The sequence below is a fragment of the Equus asinus genome, chromosome 3, assembly GCF_041296235.1.
Source record: "Equus asinus isolate D_3611 breed Donkey chromosome 3, EquAss-T2T_v2, whole genome shotgun sequence".
Classification (NCBI taxonomy): domain Eukaryota; kingdom Metazoa; phylum Chordata; class Mammalia; order Perissodactyla; family Equidae; genus Equus; species Equus asinus.
This window is the reverse complement of record NC_091792.1, coordinates 1709281-1726272: the sequence shown is the minus strand read 5'-3', so window position 1 is coordinate 1726272 and position 16992 is coordinate 1709281. Positions and strand designations below refer to the sequence as shown.

Sequence of the window (16992 nt, the reverse complement as noted above, 5' to 3'; positions counted from 1 at the left end):
GGGCTGGGATCTTACCTGTCTTGTTCGTCACTGCATTCCTAGTGCCTACAACCGAGCCTGGCACACACCGTAGGCTTTCAATAAATTTCTCGAATGAATTAATGGTTGTGCCACTTTGACTCAATTCTTATGAAATTAGAAACACACACAGTCATCTAAGACCAAGAAGCCATGAACACCAACAGCATTTCCTAACATGTATCTAGAAACTGCTTGAACAGCTGGAGTTGGTGATAAAGGGAAGGACGCAGGGATAAGAGAATTTAGAAATCATCTGTCCAGGAGAAAAAAAAACCGATGTTTTCTCCCCACCTAGCTCCGTGGACAAGGTGAATACACATGACATTTAAAATACTAAACAATATCTAAACAATTCCTGGATCTCTCTCTTTTTCACATCCTTTAATTCGGAAGTTATTTTGGTTTCCAATCTTCGTTTGTTTCCATTTTGAAGAAAGGAGAAATGATCTTTAAGAAAATGCCAAGTGACTGACAACCTAACTTATCAGAGAAGCACCAGCCTCCAAATATGCAGATTTTCATTAGAAGTCTTTTCTCCTCTGTCAATAGAGATACCCGAAGTGTTGGCGACAGAGAATGAGAACGAAATCTGACATCTGACTTCTTAGTAGGGGAAAAGGTGAAATGCTTCAAAGCAAGAAAAATGCACCTCTTGAAAACCAACTGGAAAGCTGCAAAGAGTGGAGTTCCCCATTCACTCTGATGCTATTTGCACCTGTTCTTTCTCCTCCGCATGGCAGGGGGAGGAGGGAATATATGTCTCTATCCCCCACAAGGAAAGGAAATCTCCCAAGTAACCTTATGGAGAACAGAGAAGCAGACAGATGAGGATAAAATGTTTCTGATTTGATAATACCTAACAACGAAATTAGTATTTTAAGTGACTTCTTAATTACAAAATATAGCTGACAAGATTTTTTAGTGTTTTAACACTCGGACCTCTAATATTAGAAGGTATTCACAATAGTAATTTGAAATTACTAATTATAACAATTGCTACATTTTATCGACTGAAGATTAAAGATCATAATAATCACTAACGTTTATGGAGAGCTTACTGTGTGCCAACACTGTTCACCACACTTCACACAAACTGTCCTCTATCCCACACTGACCTTACGAGATAGTACTATTATTACCTCTAATCTGCAGAGCAGAAAATGGAGACAGACGTTAACAACTTGCCCAAGAGCAGAACGACAGCAAGAAGCGGAACTGGGATTCAACCTCAGCACTTCCATGCACTGAAACTTTGAGTGACTGCCCACTCCAGACGGTCCTTACCAAAAAGTGATGGACGCAGGGCAGGAGCACAAGGTCTGCCAAGGTGAAGTACAGGCCCTCTGCAAACACGTGCTCCAGGGGCGGAAGGGCACAGGCGCCTGCCCGTCTTATGTGAGCAGGCTCCCTGTTGAGAGCAGCTGGGTGCTCCTGCACCGTGAGCTTTGAGAAGGCCACTTGCAGCTCCAGGCTCTGGGATGAAGGATCCTGGTCCTCAGATGTTTCCTGTATATGGGCCTGGCTCTTCAATTTCTCCTGGGCAAGCGTAGGCCCCACTCCAGCAGCTTTCTGCTGCTTCAGCTTCTGCCGACGGAGTTTGTCATCGTTGTGCACTCTAACAGGCTCGCTGAGCTTTTTCTCTAGCTTTAGTATTTCTGTAGGGATAGCTGGGTGCTGGTCACAAGATTCTTTGAGAAAATTCTCAATAGATAAAGGGATGGTAAGTTCACATAGCCTGGTCCACTGACTAACCTACAAAACAAGAAATGTCAGGAATCTTTACTTTCAACATCACTTGAAGAACATTAACTTTCTATTGGGAAATAAGGGCGGGTTAGAAAACTTAAGTCTTGAGCTAAACTATCCCTGGCCTGTCTCTGGAACACGTGCTCTCCTCCTGCGTGCTCTTGCTGAATCTGTCCTCACTACCCAAAGCCTGGAGGGCACACGCCCCGTGAAGCAGAAGGCTTCCCCAAGCTCTGCCGCCTGAGCTCCTGTGCACATGTGAAAGTGCCCTTTAAAACCTCAATGGAAACCAAGTGAAAGATAAAAAGAAGCCATTGGCTAAAAATAATGCCTCCGGATCTCGCAAATTAAATGTTAAACTCTTACTTTTCAATACTGCACTGAAACATTGGCACACGTGAGGGGCTACTTAACTAGTACTTCACCGGTTACTGCAGGGTTTCCAAGTAAATGAAACGTTAGTTTCCAGCAGAAAGTTAACATAAATGTTCAAATGAATGTGTTATCACCATCTGGCTTTAACAACAGGAGAGAGACACCAAACTTACTTCAGCACAGGCCTTCAGGCACGTCTTCTTAAAACCCAGCAGCTCCAAGATCCCCTTCTTTGAGGGCTCTGCATCATATGCTCTCTGGACGATGTGTCTCAGCACAACAGCGAGCCCTGCTCTGCAGAAACTGTCTGGGCTTTCTACCACTGCAGGTAAACAGCAATTCTGGACTATCAGCGGAAGCTCTTGCCTGGAGATAATCTGGATTTCAACATGCTGGGACAGTACATTTTTAAGTAGCGAAGTATCTGCATTTTCTCCAGTGAGGACTAAGCAAACCTTAAAGATTTTGCAGTCACAGTATGATAACAAAAATAAAGTTACAGATGTGTGAAGAGGAAAGATACATCCTTCTATTTGGTGAGAAAAATCCAGGTATAGATATTCTTCTGTAAGATTTTTCTTAATGCCTTTCATTTTCTTCTTGCATTGGATCACCTGAAGCATAAATTGAAGTGGTTACAGGCCTTAGAACATAATTATTTAGAAGCTCAAAGACGAATATTTTAAAAGCCTGTCAAATTCAACAAGGTTTTGTTATAGGTAAGATTCTATAAGATTTGTTCCTGGACTGAATAAATGACTTCCAAAAGAAAGATTTCCACCCTGTGCAATTCACTAGTCTCAGGGGTGATTTTATAACAGCTCCTTTAAAATGAGGACACTTCAGGAGCTTTGCAATAGAACCCTCCCAATCAAGTACTTTAGGGTCTCATTAGAGGTGAGAAAAAGATGAATGAAATGGGAAATAAGAAGCAAGATACCTAGAGTTCTCTGGGGATAAGAGCCCTGTGAAGATCTGATAACAGTGGTCCTCCCACACTGCTTCTGTTTTGTGACTCCACAATATAATAACTGGGGGGATATATTCATTCATTCATGAGAAATGGATTCTCCTTAAATAAGTAGGTTTTGATATGTGATGAGCTATGCATGCTCAATCACAGTAAGAAAAATATTTGAATTTCCCCTTAAGTTAGATGCTGATAGCTGAGGTATCCCAAAGTTAACATGTTCAAAATCAAGTTCCTTTTTCTCCCCCAGCCCCCAAACTTGCTCCTCAGTATCTTTCCCATCTGTTAAGGGAACACCATCCTTCTGGCTGCTCAGGCCAAAAACCTGGGGAGTCATTCGTAATTCCTCTTTTCTTTCACACCTCCATAACCAGTCCATTAAGAATGTATTTTGACTCTACCTTCAATATCTATCTAGAATCTGACCGTTTCCAACCATCTCTGTTGCTTCCACTGTGATGCAAGGCACCATCACCTCTCTCCCGAATTACAGCAACTGCCTCCTAACTGCTTGCCATCCTACCTCCCCCTCTAGTCTATTTTCAACACAGCAGCCAAAGTGACCCGTCAAAAATGAAAACCATGTCACCACTCACCACCCTCCAGTGTCTTCCCATCCTATTCAGAGAAAAGGCAAGGTTCCTACAATGGCCTACAAAAATCTCTTTGACCTAATCCTCTTATGTCTCCCAGTTCGTCTCATCAACTGTCCCCATGGCTCACTGCTCCAGCCAAAGCGGCTCGTTATTCCTCTAGACACTAGGTCCATCCCAGCGCAGGGCTCTGCACCAGACGTTTCCAGTGCCTAGAACCCTCCCTCACCTCCTGCCCACGTCAGCCTCTCACTGAGATCTTCCCTGGCTGCTGTACTCAAATTGCCAGCCCCAAGCACACCCTCCCCCAAGAATGCTTTCTTTCTCACTCCTTCTATGTTTTTCTTCACAGCACTTATCACTAATGTAACACGTTATATATTTATTTTGTCTCCAACTAAAATGTTCCATGAGAGTAGAACTTTTATTTTATTCACTGCTGTGCCTAAGCAGGGCTTGCTATATACGTATATGTACATGTAATCAAGAAGTATTTGTGGAATGAATGCATGGATGAATATATACACTTGTTATTTTAAAGATGCAAACATACACAATTCTGAGGTCAAATTATTGATAGGCATTTTCAAGTCATAATCCTTAAGACTTCTGTCAACTATCATAACTTTTTGTTTGATTTATACGTTTCCTGGGTCTAAATTCCTCACATTCTAATCTATAAATCACAATTCCAAAACTGACACTAGATGGCACTCTTTAAAAGCACTCACCACAGAAGTGGATAATAGAAGATGGTATTTTCGAGGAAAAATTATTATAAAAGCCTTTAAAAAGTACACATTCTACTCTTTCAAGTGTATTTGAAATATTAGTTTACCCTGAATTTTAGGAAACTTTCAATATACTAAATTTCCCTTAATATTCTAAATTTCTTAATTTTTTTAGAATCAAAAGCAAAATAGGCAAATACTCTTTAAGCTTCTTGGTCCTCAAATTTATTAAAGAGCTAATTATAACAAAGGGGTATACTTAGTACTGTCTTAGAAAACCTCTTGATAATGCAAATAATCTACTGTTCTATTTTATATTTCTTTTATTAAAACATAACATCTGCATCATGGTTTGTTACTTGTTTAAAAGATTATCTAGGGAAAAATTATTTCACGCAATTGAAGAAAAACAACTTTTTAACCCATGGAAACCATTTTCTCCCTGAGCTTAATTACCCTTTTGAGGGTTTTCTTGGGCACCTGGAGCTGATTTTAAAACATTAAAGGGTGCTTATTAAAGCTCACAGGCAAAAGAAACCAAAATTTTCTAGGAAATTGATAGTCTCTTTGAGGAGTTTGCCCTGTAAATCTATTGCTGAACAATTCACCAATCCTCAGAACCCTTTCCTGACAGTGGGGGACTATAAAGAAAATCCCTAAGTGCTTCAGGAGGCAGATCTGAGAGAAAACAGCATCCATTTCCTCACTTGCCCAGCAGTCTAAGAAACAGTAATTATGAGACTAGTCCTAACATTTTTTTAAAAAAACACTGAAAACAATGTCATGCTACTTTATAGCATTTAATTTAATGTAGAAATATTTAAAAAAATTCAGGTACATGTATTTTACCACTTTTAAACACATATAAGAACCTTGAGAATAGGCTTTACATATTCTAGAAATTCTTCTCTCTGTGAGCACTTAATAAATGCTACATGTCAACAAAGAAGAACAGCAACAACCTGCCCACGGGGACACCCACAAATCAATGATGCGGCTGAGAGACAGCACAAAGTACTGTTGATTCTTAACATAATTTATTTTTTCAATATAGATGTTGGTTTTTCTGGGAGATTAAAAATGCTACTTAATGATCTTGGAGTTAAAAAAAATTTCCTCTCCCTGGGCAATTTCTCCCCAGTAAGCATTAATATAGTTTCTAAAATAAATATTAAGTATTAACAAACCTGTACAAATTTGATACTGTTTTTGGCTTGTACTGTCTTTCTTGACAGAGTAGAACACAGTTTTTCCTTAAACTTTGTAAACACTATAGAAAAGAAACCCCTTTATTCTTCTCTGTTTCTACCTAGGGAATTCCTGAGTCCATTAATTTTACGTCATGAGCTTTACAAAGGTAGGTGCTGTACAATTGCCTTCTGGGTCTCCAGGGCTCCTGCGGCACAGCTCGTGTGGCTCCATGTAACACTCCTGCCAAGCACAGAAAAGGTGTCACTTGCTCCTTCTTGGCTTTGACAGGTGCCACACTGCAACTGCTCCTGAAATGGAGTGAGAGAGCAGCAGACACAACCACAAACTCAGCACAGGGCTGATGGAGTGTGCATCTCTTCCCTGGACAGGCCAGTCTGCTTGGGATTGTTGCAGAGGGAATAAAGAGGAAAAAGAACATCTCTAAGCTTTGGTTTCACACTTGAGAATCTTCAAAGATATTTGTAAATGACTGCAGTTGCAGGTTTAATACTTTAGGCAATGACCTTACTGCATTCTCGTTCTAATCAATATATCTCAGTGTCGATAAGTTGAAACATTTCACATATGAAAAGGAAATGAGTTTTATACATCTTTTCTTATCTAAAACACTTTAATAATTCACTCCATGCATATGTATATATAAAGAGAGAAAAAAAGAAGAAACATACAATAAACATTGAAAATAAGCATACTTCTCCAGAAACTGGAAAAAGTTTGAAAGTTTGTGCTCAAAATTTAAGTCTGGATCTATGGCAACTAAATATTACATAATAGATAAAAAGATAAGTTACATATTAGTTGATAAAGACCAAAAAGTACATAACTGCAACAAAATATTGACCAGTTAATTTGTTTTTTTGAATAAGAAATTATCACTGTGCCTGAAATTTGATAAGAGCTTAATAAATGTTACATGAATAAAGAATACAATTCTAAATAATGTTATGTACATTTTATTGTCCACCCACTATGTGCTAAGCAGAGAACTTCTATACATTACTTCCAATCCTCACAATCCTTAACAGTACATTTGACTTCCATTACATGGATGAGAACTGTACACCAATCCAAAAGTATTAATTGAATCTCTAAAGGGATCTTATTTGAAAACATTCAGAAATGGGTATTTTTCTGATATAAATAGCACTATTTTATAAACTTAGAATTTCATAAATTGAAGCATATTGCAATTTTATTGCAACAATTTCACCAAAGTAAAAATCATCAGAAACTATTTTATTCTAAGCACTTGTGCTGGTCTCAGCAGTCCTTGACAAAAGCCTCAGTTCTAAAGGCAGGCTACCGACAACTCTCAGCCTGGATTAAGTTCTTGACGGCTCCTTCCTGATTCCCTTCGTTGCATTCTCCCCAGACCTCTTAGCACCTGTGGCTCAGTGCTTTGCCCTATTCTCAATCTACACTCACTCCTTTGATTGCTGGGTTTCAAATTTTTGGTCATGCCACACAATAAGAAATAAATTTTATAATGTAACATCGTACACTAAATAAAACTGAAACAAAAGAATCACAAAGAAATATCCTACTACAGGGACTATATCTGATATGTTTTACTCTGTGCTTCTTTCTTATTTTTTACTGCCAGTTAGTACTCACTAGATTGATCTCACGATCCATTAATGGGCCACAACTCTGCCATCTAACGGCACTGTTCTAGTTGTCCTCCAATGCCACAGGTTTAAATACCACCTATGACTCTAGTCACCTCAGCTACACCCTTTTCCCTGAACTTCAGGACATCTATGCCCTACTTGACATCTCCACTTGGGCATTTTTCTAAACCTGTTCCTTTGCGTTGAGTGGCACCCTTCTTGGTAAAATGGCAGCGCCATTCAACGAGATGCTCAGGCCCATAACTGAAGTCTCACTCAACTCCTTTCTCTCTCTCATAACCTACTATTTTTACCTTTGAGATAAATGAGAAATCCAACTGCTTAGTACCTCCACACTGTCACCTTAACCCAAGCCATCATCAACCCTTAAAAGAGTACTGCAAAAGCCTATTAACTATTTTCCTACACTCTCCATACAACAGTCCATTCTCCAACAATGGTCAGAGTGATCCTTTAAAAACATAAATCAGATAAAAAAACATAAATAAAAACACAAATCATAAATCCTCTGCTCATAACCATTCAGTGGCTCCCCAGAACACTATAACAAAATCCACATTTCCTATCACAGCCTACAGGGCCTGATGTGATCCTAGTTACCCTTCTTTTCTGACCCTATCTCCTGCCCCTCCTCCCTCTTGCTCACTCCTCTCCAGACAGTCCTCCTTGCTGCTCTGGGAGGATGCCAGGAACACTTCCACTTGAGAATTTTTCTACTTGCTATTCCCTCTGCCTCCAAGACATCCACATGGCTTGCTCCTTCATTTCACTGAGGTCTCTGAATATTAGTTCCGAGCGGCCTCTCCTGACCACCTGCATTGAAAAAAGCACTCTCATCACTCCCCAGCCCCTATCCTGCTTTCTTCTGCTTTATAGCACTTACCACCCGACATTACATCTCCAATGCTTAACAGCACTGGAATTTTAGTCCAAGGAATGAATAATGCAAGCAGATGAATGAGTAACAGTAATCGCTGTAATGAGAATACTACTGAGAACTTTAGTCTTGGTACACCATGAGCCTCATTCTTCTTGACATCATTCTTTCTCTTCCAAATGAAAAAATCTATTTTAAGAGTCAACTACATATAAATTAAAATGAAGAAAGAAGAGCACCTCTGTGAGCTGAAATGGAAAAAGTATAACTAGAATCCATCCAGATGTGTAGGTAAAGGAAGCACAGAAGTTTTCATGTATATTGATATTCAGACAAGAGAGCTGGGAACCAAACTAGACTCTACATAGTTACTTAGCAAGTAGAACATTTATACACCAAAAAATACAAGGTAATGAACAAGATCTGGAGCTCACTAACTGGGTCCAAATACTGGTTCTGATATTTAGTACCAATGTAAAACTTTTCTGTGCTTAGTTTCCTCACTTTTAAAATGGAGACAACAACAACAGTAATTTCTGTGTAGTATGTGGTGAGAAGTGAACAATGTCTATCACATAAGCAAGGCCCGAAAGAAACAGAAGCTAACATTTTTCATTTATAACGTATTCTAAAATTCTTTATCCATTGACACTATTAAAGAACACAAATTTTGATGGGCAAGCCTCAAATAATGTTTATATTCCCAAACTTCTCAGGAAAGGTAAGGGCTTCCTGTTGAATTGAAAAGGTTCTCCCCCAAAATATTGAAAAAAATCTGTTTGTTACTGAGGCTGAAAGCCAGGGAGTCACAAAATAGTAGAATAGAAATATGATACCTTAAGTCCATTGGCATATTAACCACTTACATTGTACAAAGTAGTTCAACGGTTTACAAGTATGAAAAAATTACACTTATTTTTCTTAAAGATTAAAATTTAAATTTAAACTCACTTAAATTTCCTACTACAACAAATGTTCAACATTACCAATATTAGAACTTAGCTTCTGTTTTATACACTTCACAAAATAACACTATTTGGTTGTAAATCTCACCCTATTTCCTTACAATAATATATATTTTTAAAAAATGCTTGCCTTACAGTTAGATAGTAGCTAATTACCTTAGATATTAAAGGTTAAAAAAAGGAAAGAAAAAATTAAGGTGTTTCAGTGTTCATTATGTCATGTAACGGGATATATATAGCTAGGTCCTAGAGGACAAAATCCTATAATTAAAATTAGCTGTTTTCTTATCTGGTCAATTAGTGGGGGAAAAAATGTTTAAAAGTAAAAAAAGCTTACTGTAACCTTAGCCATAAGGGAAGTATATGTCTTCTCTCTGGAGAGTCAGGGAGGACTCTGTTGCCATGGAGCCATGATGCTTGCAGCTAAGCCTGACCTCATAATTGACAGGGACCCACAGCAGGAAAAGCTCACATTAGAAACTCAGCAAGCCTGAAAGAAGATTACTGAATCCTCACAGCAAACAACAGCTTATGACCTAAATGGTTTAATCCTTGCATTCCAAGTGTGAATCCTAACAGAATTCAGTAGGCTACTTGGAATACTTGAAGATAAAAAAAACACACACTAAGGAACTGTGTAGACTACAGATGTTTTAGTTGACTCGCCTCAGAATTTAAGCTTTGAGGTCTGTTAAACTGTTGCTGTTAGAAAGGCCGATTGGATACTGAGCGTTTATTCTTATTTCAAGTCACAGGTGATACAAAAGCTACAAAGTAAACACAGGTTTAAATTTAAAAAGCAACCTTGATGTGTCCCCTACTACAGAAGTTCAAGTTTGAGCTTTGTTTGAAGCAGGCAAGTGCAATAAAAGTGTAAAAAAAACAACGGATAAACCAATTCTCAAATATCATTGATTCTTTCACAGACTTATTGTTGAAGTGAGACCTCTTAAAATGATGCCTTCAGCTATAACCCAAACAATGAATATGCTTAAGACAATTCCCTCAGTAGCATATACTCCCTACCAGGGATTAAGAAAAAACTCACATAACTTAACGTTTGATTTATTAAATATGACAGCAAATCATTCAGTTGTATTTATAGCAAAAAAATTATTTTCCCAATATTTAAATGACCATCGTTGCCTGTTTAAAACAGCCACCTCAACTAGTTCTTGCCAGCTTTTGCACTTTCTCCTTTAAACACTGCTTCCATAGACAAGTTTAGAAAAAGCAGGAGTACCCTACCTTCCTGATCAATAATTCAGCACAAGACAGGATTGAGTGCTGGCCCTTTCCTGACAGCCAAGGACTTAGGGCAAGGAACGGGCGTCAAGGACAGAGGGGAGTCAGCAAAGCCCAGGCAAGGCAGAGCCGGGAGGGAGGCAGGGGTCAGGACAGGTTTCCGAAGCCGGAGCCAGCCCAGGCAGGCTAGACTCAAGCTGGTGGCAGGTGCAGCGCCGCCCGGCGAGGAGGCCACGCGGCGCTCGGGGACGGAGACGTGCCGCCCGCCCGCCCGCCTCAGGGACCGGGACCTGCCTGCCCGCCCGTCCGCTCCGGGGACCGAGACCCTCCCCGATCGCCCGCCCGGTCGCTCGCTCCGGGGACCCGGACCCTCCCCGACCGCGCGCCCGCTCGCTCCGGGGACCGGGACCCTCCCCGACCGCCCGCCCCGGGGACCGAGACTCTCCCCGCCAGCCGCGGACGCGGACACGCAGCGCACCGATGCCCGGCACTCTTTACCTGGTCGCGGCGGCCCCGCCCGGCGCGGGCCTCCGACGCGGGCCCCTGAGTCTCGGCCCGCGGGCCGCTCGCCGCCAGCCAAGCCTTTGGAGGGACGCCGGGCCACGGACTGGGAGCCGGCGCACCGCTCTTCGTTCATAATCCGGCGCACCGGAAGGAGAAAGTGCGTCACTTCCTCCCGCCGCGCACCCACAGGCGCTCCGCCACGCCCCGCCGCCGGAACCTTTGTGCTGCGGCTGTAGGCCGGCGGCGGCCCGGCCGGTTCCGAGGAGCCGGGGGAGCTGGCGGCGGCGGGGCGGTGAGTGCCGGGGCCGCGCGACGGGCGGGCTGCGAGGCTCGGAGGCTGGGGTGCGGCGACCGGGGTGTCTGTGAGGAGCACGGAGAGGCGGACGGACCAGAGCCGCCGTGGGCGCCCGGCGCGGGCCCGCAGGGGGCGGGGCGGGGCTGGAGGAAGCCGGAGTTCGCGCGGGAACGTCCGGGTGGGGCGGGAGCGCGGCAGACCCCTGAGGCCCGAGGGACTGGCGCGCCAGCTCCGTCCGCGCGCGGTGTGCACGCGGGTGGCACGCGCCCTCGCCCCGGCTCCGCGCCGCGTGAGGCAGGGAGGCCCGCAGGCGGGGGCCCGCAAGGCCGGCCTGCAGAGCCGGGCCGTGGGCGCTGCGGGTGCCGTGTGGATGTCGGGGCGCCGTGGCCTGCAGAGCCGGGCCGTGGGCGCTCGTGTGGTGTTTGGATGTCGGGGCGCCGTGGCCTGCAGAGCCGGGCCGTGGGCGCTCGTGTGGCGTTTGGATGTCGGGGCGCGTGGCCTGCAGAGCCGGGCCGTGGGCGCTGCGGGTGCCGTGTGGATGTCGGGGCGCCGTGGCCTGCAGAGCCGGGCCGTGGGCGCTCGTGTGGTGTTTGGATGTCGGGGCGCCGTGGCCTGCAGAGCCGGGCCGTGGGCGCTCGTGTGGTGTTTGGGTGTCGGGGCGCCGTGGCCTGCAGAGCCGGGCCGTGGGCGCTCGTGTGGCGTTTGGATGTCGGGGCGCCGTGGCCTGCAGAGCCGGGCCGTGGGCGCTGCGGGTGCCGTGTGGATGTCGGGGCGCCGTGGCCTGCAGAGCCGGGCCGTGGGCGCTGCGGGTGCCGTGTGGATGTCGGGGCGCCGTGGCCTGCAGAGCCGGGCCGTGGGCGCTCGTGTGCCGTTTGGGTGTCGGGGCGCGGCGCGCTGGCGGCAGGTTGGAGTACCTCCTTTGGTGCTTTCTGCGAAGTGATTGGGAGATTATTGGAGCTGAGTGGGCGAGCAAAGCCCGCTGTACTTGCCTTGATCCTTCAGTAGCTCCACAGCCATCATTTTGTGGGCTTCGCAGAGTCGCAGGACGATGGGCGGAAAGATGAGTGTAGACTCCGTACTTAGAGCTCTGTTTTACAGCGAAGAGAACACCTGTGCACCGGAGTATGGTTCTAGGCCAGAGGCAGCCCCACGAGGAAGCGGTGCACGTGTCCTGGCAGGGAGGGGGGCCCTGGTCTCCGCAGTGGAGGAGGACACGCCAGCTGTGCACACAGTCCTGGCGAGACGTCGTGTGAGAGCTGCCTCTTGAGGGGGTTCAGAAACCTAAAAATGGGCAAAAAGCTCCCCAGAGAAAAAAAGAGTAGAAGTGGCAAGGCAGCTAATGGCTTTGCCAGAAGGCAGGTCTGGGGGTGAAGAGGTAAGGTTTGCTGTGCCAGTTAACGCATCTGCTTAAATGCTAGGGCAAGAAGTTGGGTTTTATTTTGAAGGCATTGGGAAGCCTTAATTTTTGAGGAAGAAAATGAAAAAAAAAAAGTGTTTCAGGAACATTAATATGGCAACAGTGTTGAAGTCGAGGAGAATAACTAGATTATTGCTATAGTACGAAAAAGCTAATGAAGGCCTGAATTTGAGTGGTAGCAGTGAGGTGGAAAACAGGGAGCAGGTGTGAGAAATGTTGTAGCGTCAGAACCCACAGGAAAGGCCTGCTGGGTGTTGGTGCTTGAGAGATGACGGACTCAGCTCTGCCTAACCGAGTTGTTTCGTTTATTGGAAGAAAGTGCACGACAGGGAAGTCTGGGGGAGGTAGTCATCATGTCAAGTTTAGTCGTCACTGAACTTGAGGGACCATTAAGACAATCTGGTAGACAGTCTGCTAAGCAGCTGGAAATGCAGGATTCGAGCTTAAGAGAGACTGGGGTGGGGTAAACATATGGCATCCTCTGCCTAGAGGTGGTGGTTGAGAACGTGACATCCATGAGATCACCAGGGAAGAGACTGGGAGCAGAACTAAGGCAGGTAGACAAGGACAGATCCTTGGGCAATGCCAAGAACAACAGGAATGAGAAGATGAGCCAGAGAGAGTAGTCAGAGACAGAAGAGGAAGCCCAGAGAAGGTGATCATGTAGAACTCGAGGAGAGGGGAGTTTGAAAGAGGAAGTGGAGAGCGTGATCTCACCTGGCCAGCGTTTGCCGAGAACCTGCTGTGTGCCGGGCGCAGGCGGCAAGACCGGTCAGAGCTGGCCCTTGTGGAACTTGGGTTCTGGTGAGAAAGACAGGCACTGTTTGCATAATTAACAGTGTAGTAGGTATTATCACTAAGTACAGGATATTTGGGGGCCGTATAACGGTAACACTTCTTGTTTTGTTGTGGGAATGTGCAGAAAATGAGACTTGAAGGATGAATAAGATGAGGGGTTGGACACTTTCTACTAAAGTACCAGGTGAGAAAGAGTTGCTATGTCGAAGGACTTGAAGTAGGTCGTGTGGCCTCAGCAGAGAGTGGGGATGGCCTGAGATACCAGGTAACATTTGGTGAGCGTGTTGTCTGTACCAGGTACTGTCGGCCCTGCTTTCCCTGTATTACCAGATCATGCAGGCATCAGAGACCTTGTTCAGAATTTGGTTCTTTACCTTTGGACAGTGAGAAATGAAAAGAGTGTTTTGATCAGCAGAGGGATATGAAAAGATTTGAGGGGGAGAGGGAGGTTGTGGGGACTCTGATGAAGCTATTACAGGGGCCGGATGATAGATGGATGATGGTGGCTTGGTCTGGGGTGGGAGTAGTAGTAAGGATTGAAAAGAGAGATGAACTTGAGAGGTGAACTTGAGGAGCCTTGGGCGATTAAATGGGGACAGGGATGAGGAAGTGGGAGGAGTTCAAGCTGATTCTCTGGTTTCTGGCTGGAGCGATGGGGCAAGTATCACTTGAGAAAGGGAATACTACAGGAGGAATTGGCTGGGAGATGAGAGAAGATCCTGATTGTGGCTCTGTTAGGGCTGCGTTGAGTAGGAGGCACCTACCTTAGTGACATATCCGGGTCACGCTGGCAGTTCAATCTTGGAAGAGATGCATAGGCTGGAGAGAGAAATTCATAATCTCTGGCAGAAGTGTGTGGATCAAATTGTCCATGGCAGTAGTTCTCAAATTTCAGAGTGGACCAGAATCACTGGAAGGTTCAATACAGACTTCTGGGCCCCCTCCCAGGGTTTTTTCTCCAGTAGGTCTGGCGGTGGAGAACAAGAGTTTGCATTCTAACGGGTTCCCAGGCAGTGCGCGTGCTGCTGATCCAGAGAACACATCTTGAGGAGGTATAGACTGAGAGAAGAGGAGACTCAGAGCCTAACCTTGAGGAAATCATTTTTTTTTTTAAGTGGAATAGGAGGAACCTACAGAGAAGGCTGAAAAATAAGTAGGAGGAGAAAATAGTATTTGTTATATTTAGCTGAATAAGGCTGTGAATACTTTGGCGAGAACATTTTCATGGAGTGGTGGGACAAGGCCAAATTGCAAGAAATGTGGCATAAGTAGAAGGAATGAAGAAAGAATATAAAAGGTAGATGACGTTCTGAGGAAGTTTTGCTATAAAACGAAGAAGACTGGCTAGAAGAGGCTTGAGTATATTTAAATGTGAATGAAAAGATGCTTGATGAAAAGATGCCAGTAGAAGGAAAGAGACTGGGGGCTGGAGGTGGAGAAGACGCAGTTAATAAGCCACAGCTCAGGGTTCCTGAGGGGAAGGAGAAGATAGGATCAGGTGCTGGTGGCGTTACGTGGAGAGTCCCATCCTCGTTTATCAGGTGGGAAGGAGGAGAGGAGGGGTGCAGGTACGTCTGTACGTGTGGTGACAGGAAGTCGACTTGGTTCCTCTCTCACAGCTTCTGTTTCTTTGTGAAGTAGGTGAGGCCGTCTACTGAGACAGGGAAGCAGTTTCAAGGAAAGTGGAGAGAGTGTGACTGGCCTCTGCAGAAAGTGGGGAAATTAGTTGACAGGAGAAGCACGATAGGATTGCGAGGTTGTGTCGAGTGCCTGGGCGAGAATGGTGACTGCACATGTGGAGTGTGTGTGCTCCTCTCAGTGCCCTTGGAGTTTGGGTGTGGGTGGGGAGACGGTGGTTAGCAGCGGATGGCTGCAAAGCAGAGGAAGCTGTGGCCTAGGGATGGGAGTGCTTCGAGTACCGGAGAGTCCTTGCAAGGCGGGACTGTGGAATGGAAGCGGGACAGGAAGTAAAGTGACACACTGCAGATAAGTCAAGAAAGAGAAAAGAGATGAAGAAAAACCATTGTTTAGTGTAGGAATTTCTGTGTCACTTATATGCGTTTGTCATAGACAATTCCTAGCATGAGCAAAGAATTCACTCCCACCAATGTCACTGCTACCACTTTCCTAGGTCATTGACGTTTTTTAAAGTGGTTAAGATTAATTTTCTGACGTTCTCCTTTTGTAAAGCAACATCTAGGTTTTAAATTAAACCTACATTTAAAGCATTAAATTTCTTTCATATGTCTGTATCTGTAGGTGTACATCTGTAACTGTCCACCCACATGCCACACTCTCAGACTTTGTTTTCTAGAATTCTAATCTACAGTGAGAATGATACGGCTCTTTTACAGTCTGTTTTGGTCATGGGTTTTGGAATATACATGAAAGGGATTGTATAGAAGTAACATGATTTCTTCTAACTTCAGGAAAATATTTTTTGAAAATAATAAAGTAGATAAATTGGCAAAGTTATACCAGAATTGCTGACCTCTTCAGGACTTCAGTAGAAGGAAAATAAATTTTCACTATATGTGCATTTACCAGTAAGAAAGGAGGAGTACTAGAAACCAGAGAAGGGAATCCAGAGGGGAGAGGAAGAGTAAGACAGAAAACTGAGAGGGGAAGGATAAAACACACAACCCGGAGGGTTTTATTTTAGGCCCAACTACTGTGTTCTGTTTGATGAGGGCAAAGAGGCGACAATAAGGAGAAAGCAGAGGGAACAAGAAACTGGAGGCCTCTATAAATTCACAGTATGGGTAGAATGGGAGTAAAGAAGGGGAAAAAACCCAAAAAGAAAGAGTGTCTTGTACCCGGAAGAGGGTCCTGGGTCAAAGTGTTGGAAGAAATAGAGGAGCAGAGGAGTGTAGTCAAAGAGGAGAGTAGTTGTGGCAAGTGTCAAGTTTTATTGGCTGAAGAGGAAGCTCCTTGGGGTTGAAGATCTCAGTAAATTGAGTGCAGGAGTTGGAGAAGATACCAGTTTAGAAGCAAAAATTGCCAAAGAGGTTGGCAGGGAGAGATGACCAGAGCCTGGTGCGAGTGTTCTGTACATTAGCAAGAGTGTGGATTTCAGGAGGCGGTGCTGATAAATGGTGGCCATGGAATTTTCTCCCAAAGCAGCGATTTAGTCTAAGGTCTCTGTAGACCTCTCTTTGCTCTTTGAGTAGGAAGAACTCAAAGGAACACTTCTTGGGAGGAGGTTGTGAGAATGGTGATGTCTCGGGCGGGAGTGGGGGGTAGGGGGGAGGCAGACAGTAAAGGTGAAGAGATAAAAGGAGTTCTTGAGAGAAAAGTGGAGAATACAGGGGAGTGTGTCGGTGATGAGTAGAGTCTCGAGGATGATGGGCAGTGAAGTTGTTGTGGAGAGGGAGAGGCTGAGCCTAATGAGGGTCCTGGGGATTAGCGGGGTAAGCAGTCTGCCCTAAAGCAGCCGTGAGTAGATGTGACAGGGAGAGGAACACCAAAGTTGCTGGACAGGCTGAAGCAGTGGCCTCCAACCCTTCTCACCGTGTATCCTGTGAGTAAAACAAGTGAGCACACTTCCATACATGCATATTTAGTTACCAATTGTATGCATCACTACTATCACGCTGTATATTAATAGTTTAT

The 16992-nt window shown here is 44.7% G+C and overlaps 2 protein-coding genes across 10 annotated transcripts in view; one reads left to right on the top strand and one right to left on the bottom strand.

The window, feature by feature from the left end:
* GSTCD (glutathione S-transferase C-terminal domain containing) overlaps positions 1-11057 on the bottom strand; it is a 140337-nt gene extending 129280 nt beyond the window's left edge. For all 4 annotated transcript variants that reach the window (XR_011501811.1, XM_044767450.2, XM_014858408.3 and 1 more), the window contains exons 1-3: positions 10865-11057; positions 2316-2756; positions 1306-1773 (exon numbers count right to left, since the gene is read on the bottom strand). Coding sequence is in view for 3 of the 4 variants with exons in the window: in XM_044767450.2 (XP_044623385.1) it covers positions 1306-1773; positions 2316-2735 (888 nt within the window). In the remaining variant the exon portion in view is untranslated. The remainder of the gene's footprint in view (positions 1-1305; positions 1774-2315; positions 2757-10864) is intronic.
* INTS12 (integrator complex subunit 12) overlaps positions 11042-16992 on the top strand; it is a 30114-nt gene continuing 24163 nt past the window's right edge. For 4 of the 6 annotated variants that reach the window (XR_006525781.2, XR_006525782.2, XM_070504535.1 and 1 more), the window contains exon 1: positions 11042-11162. The gene's annotated coding sequence lies outside the window, so the exon portion shown is untranslated. Of the gene's footprint in view, positions 11163-11526; positions 16914-16992 lie in introns of those variants that run through there. The other 2 variants (XM_014858410.3, XM_014858409.3) reach the window with 2 other exon arrangements.